At 50.9% G+C, this 4,248-nt stretch overlaps 1 protein-coding gene across 1 annotated transcript in view; it reads left to right on the top strand.

The window, feature by feature from the left end:
* GCC1 (GRIP and coiled-coil domain containing 1) overlaps nucleotides 1-2,620 on the top strand; it is a 4,148-nt gene extending 1,528 nt beyond the window's left edge. Inside the window, exon 3 of the mRNA XM_009320089.1 lies at nucleotides 884-2,620. Within this exon, the coding sequence (XP_009318364.1) occupies nucleotides 884-2,188 (1,305 nt within the window). The 3' untranslated portion in view covers nucleotides 2,189-2,620. The remainder of the gene's footprint in view (nucleotides 1-883) is intronic.
* Nucleotides 2,621-4,248: the final 1,628 nt, after the last annotated feature.

Raw genomic sequence — 4,248 nt, forward strand, 5'->3', positions numbered from 1 at the left:
GAAAGAAGAAAGGTAAATACAGGAGAAAGGCTCTAGGCTGTGTGCATGCAGGGGGAGAGCGAAGAGCTAGAGAGGGGGCTATGGTGGAAAAGAGGAAATTGTGTAACTCTGCGGGTTGTGGGGCAATGCGCTCAGGGGTTGGCAGCAGGAGTTTGGCACCAGTAACCGAATTTGCATCTGGAAACACTCTGGAATGGGGTCTTCCTCATCTCCTTGCAGTCTGGAACAATTTTTCTTCCTTCTAATCTGAAGCATCAGGCTGATTTCGTGCAGTTCGCCCCTTTTTTGGAAGTGGTCTCTAACGACTTCTCTCTGAGGGAGGTGAAGGTCACCTGACCCTGGCTGTGTTTTAGTTCAGTGGTGATTGTCAAGTGCTGGCATTGTTCAGGGTGCTTGTTAGTCAGTCGGATCTCAATAGCTGTAAAAACTGTGAACACCAGGTGTTTGCTGTAGCTACTCAGAAACCACTGAATTATATTAATATATCAGTGCAACAAAGCATAGCATTTAAGTAAATTGCAGTTAGATGTATGAAGGCTTTAGAGCGCACACATGTTTTAAAAAAAATCCTGTAGCAGATTGTGACGTGAGTTTACTGCTTCCCACCCCTCCGCACACCTACAGCAATGCAGATAATGCTGGTAACAGGAACTCTGCAGGGCAGGGAACAAAAGCAAAAATGCTTTTAGTTTATTTTATCCCAGAATAAACAAATATCCAAAAAGGCAAGTCAGTGCGGTGGCTTGTATAGGATTCTAGGGGAAAGGATGGCCCTGCACTTCTTTGGAGTTCAGCAGAGCAGAATTAAGCCCCCGTGTAAACCGCAGACCTCCTGCCCAGAGTGTTGAGCTAATCTAACCCTCCCGTGTCTCTCTGCTCTCAGACTGCGCAGGCAGAGGAGCAGCTCCGCCAGCACTCCCAGATGGAGGAGCGGCGAGTGGCCGACTTGGAGGGCCAAGTCTCCGAAGTGTCAGAACTACTTGGCACTTACGAAAAAGCCAAGCAGAAGGACCAAGTGGTCATTCAGAAGCTAAAGGACCGCATCGTACAGTTGGACCTGGAGAACAAAACCCTGGCCATCGCTGCCTCCAGCCGATCCCCTGTTGATATTCACATAGAAGAAGCCAATCTTGATGTTAATGTTCTAAAGGATAAAATGGAGAAGCTGAAGAAGCTCTTGCAGGCAGCAGCTAAGAAGAGCCAACCCGCTCTGGACATCGAGAAGCTGTGTGAGCTGGAGCTGCCAAAGGGCACTGAGGCTGGGGATGGTGAGAAGGCCACTGCTTTGTACTATCAGCAGGAGCTGAAGCAGCTGAAGGAAGAGTTTGAAAGGTACAAGATGAGGGCACAAGTGGTTCTCAAGAACAAGTCGGCCAAAGACGGCAATCTGGCTAAAGAACTGGAGGAAGCTCAAGAGCAGCTGGCTGACCTGAAAGAGAAATACGTTGTGCTTCAGCTGTCCTCTGATGAAATGGAGAAGCAGCACCAGCAAGACATGGAAGCCAAAAAGCAAGAGTTGTCCCAGCTGCAGCAAATTCATAGGCAGGAATTAGAGCGATGCCAGTTGGACTACAGGGAACGGGCGCTGAAGCTGGAAGAGGAGATGCACAAACAGCGGGACCGAGCACTGGCGGTGCTGGCAGAAAAGGACCAAGAGCTGGAGCAGCTGAGATCTGTCACGTTGCCTTATGGGCTTCAAGGATCCAAAAACTACCTAGCGTCAGGGACTGATGTTACTAGCAATGACTCACCAGGTAACAATTCCTCAGAGATTCTCCCCCAGGCTCTTGATCTCTCCGCCACCAGTGAGCCCACCTTCTTCTTGTACGCAGAGCAGCTGGCTCGCAAAGAAGTGGAAATTGTAGCGCTGAGGAAGCAGAAGCACAAGCTGGAAATGCAAGTTCACCAGCTCCAGGAGAAAATCTTGGTTGAGGAGGAGAAGCACCGGGAAGAGGTATCCGCACTTCAAAGCAAAATCGAGAAGAATTTCAGAGATAAGAGCAGAGAGGGAGCCAACCTGGAATACCTCAAAAACATTGTTTATAGATTTTTGACACTGCCAGATTCTCTTGGGCGCCAGCAGACTCTAACTGCCATATTGACTATTCTGCATTTCAGCCCAGAAGAAAAGCAAACTATTACAAAACAGTCGGCTTACAGCAGCTGGTGGCTTTCTGGGAAGAGATGAGATGGTAGCTTTTATTCCTAACTGCTTTTGCATAGTAACACGTTTCTAATTATTAACTAAGACCACTTCGCTTGTGGTGTAACCTCTTTCCGACCATGCGATGGAGCAGGGAGCTTTCAGCAAAGAATTGGGCTTAAACTAGTGCTCTTAGCACTAATTTAAAGTAGAATTGTGCCAACTATTCCAGTAGGATCACAGTGCTCTCTTGCTCTCTGGTGTGAGAATTTGCTCTGAGTTGGAACTTGATTTTAAAAAAATACATATTTAAGATACTGATGCTTTTTTAAACACAATTTAAAAAAAATCCCTACCTGTCAGGCGTAGGGTGAGGAGCTCTATTAGAGTGGAGCTTGCTTGTATCTTCAAACACCAGGCAGGCTTGTGACTCAAAAGATTTAAAGACGAGGGGGGGAAGCACTTAACACAGTGCTAAAATAACATAAGACAAAGAGCTGAAAGCCTGCAAGAAGGATGAGTCTTAACTACCAGCATCATCCAAATGCAGAAAATCTTGAGCGCTTTCCCAAAAGGTTTTTTTACCTAGAGCCAAATTTATACCAGTGGGTACAGCAGCTCCTCGTAGCACTGGGGACCACCCGATGGCACAGCGTGTTACGGTGTGCTCCCGTTACTGACCAGGGATTCTCTCTGCAGTTATCGGTGTTTCCCAGAAAGGAGGAAAGGTACCCCAAGCATTTAACAGTTTGAACCCTTGTAACTGCAGTGGTGCAAGCGGTGGTTCCCCACCAGTGTCAAACCAGCAGGTGCTACGTAGCAGTTCTTTCAGAGCAGAGATCTGAGCTTTCTGACCCTGTTTGAGATGGGAACCAGGGTGTTGCAGAAAACAAGCTGAGGAAAGGCTGACATAGGCACAGTCACCCTTCAGCAGTCATTTTCTGAGCGTTTGGGAGTTTTGGTGAAGTTTTGGATGTTCCACAATGTTGTTTTTGGAAGCAAGGCGTCGCTCCTGCTGGGATAGAAGAAACAAGCAGCAGTGAGGGGCAGAAGATAAAGGCTCTGGGGGCAATGTGTGCCCTGGGCTTGCAGTAAACACTGTGTGAGGATGAAGGCCTGGCCGGCTGCTGCATAGACCTTGAAGTTCTTGCGTAACTTCCTTGCAAATTGGTGAGCGTGGCAGGAAGGAAGCCAAAACATTTTGAAACACCGCTGGCTTTGGTGGACCGCTGTCATCTGCCCGCTGGCATGCCTGTGTTGTGCAGTTGTGCTCCGGATCTGCCGGCTCCTGACTGCTTAGACCCAGAACGACTGAGCCGAAAGCCCTGGCTGGGTGGGAAGGTGGCTGTAGTAGGCGTCTTAGGAACGGTTGCAAGACTAAAACCAGGGTGCGTGTTTTGAATATTAGAGGACTGTGTGAGAAGGGTCAGGGCCTTGGGGAGCTGCGGTGTGCAGCTGCGAGCGTGCTGGGGGAGCTGCCTGCTCCTGCCCCCGGGCCGGGGAGGGCAGCTGGCAGGCTCAGTGCGAGGCCAGCGCTGGCACGAGCAAAATCCTCTCTCCTCTGCCACAGCAGGAGCCTGATTTTCCTTTTGTTGTGAGCTCTGCACTCTGGTGCCTTGAGAGCCGACAGGCTGGAGAAGGGGAACACGCTGTTTCACCCTCAAAGCCCATGTTTTCACCGGTCGAAGGGCTAGGGCAGCGGCTGGCTTTACCCTGTTGCCTTCCCTTCGCCTTCCATCTCCCCCCTGCCAGGTTGATGGTTGAGACAAGGGAAGCAGCTACCTGTCTGGAGGGACAGACTGGGTCCCTGGGGATCTCTCCAGCCGATCCCCTGGGTGCTGGGGCCACTAGAGGGCACCCACCAGTTGCCCAGTCCTCGGAGACAGGGACACTAGGGTGCAGCATCCCTCCCACTGCAGCCACACCCGGCACTGCCAGGGCTTGTTCCCCTGGGACGGGACCTGGCTCTGAAAAGTGACGCACAAGGAAAGCAGCAAGGTGGCATGAGAGGGCTCAGCGACGGCGACCGAGCCTGGGTCCTGGCTGGTCCACGTGGCCGGGGGGCAATGCTGTATCTCAGGGCAGCTCGCACGGGGGCTTTGAGC

Source organism: Pygoscelis adeliae, unplaced genomic scaffold (assembly GCF_000699105.1).
Source record: "Pygoscelis adeliae isolate BGI_AS28 unplaced genomic scaffold, ASM69910v1 Scaffold373, whole genome shotgun sequence".
Taxonomy (NCBI): domain Eukaryota; kingdom Metazoa; phylum Chordata; class Aves; order Sphenisciformes; family Spheniscidae; genus Pygoscelis; species Pygoscelis adeliae.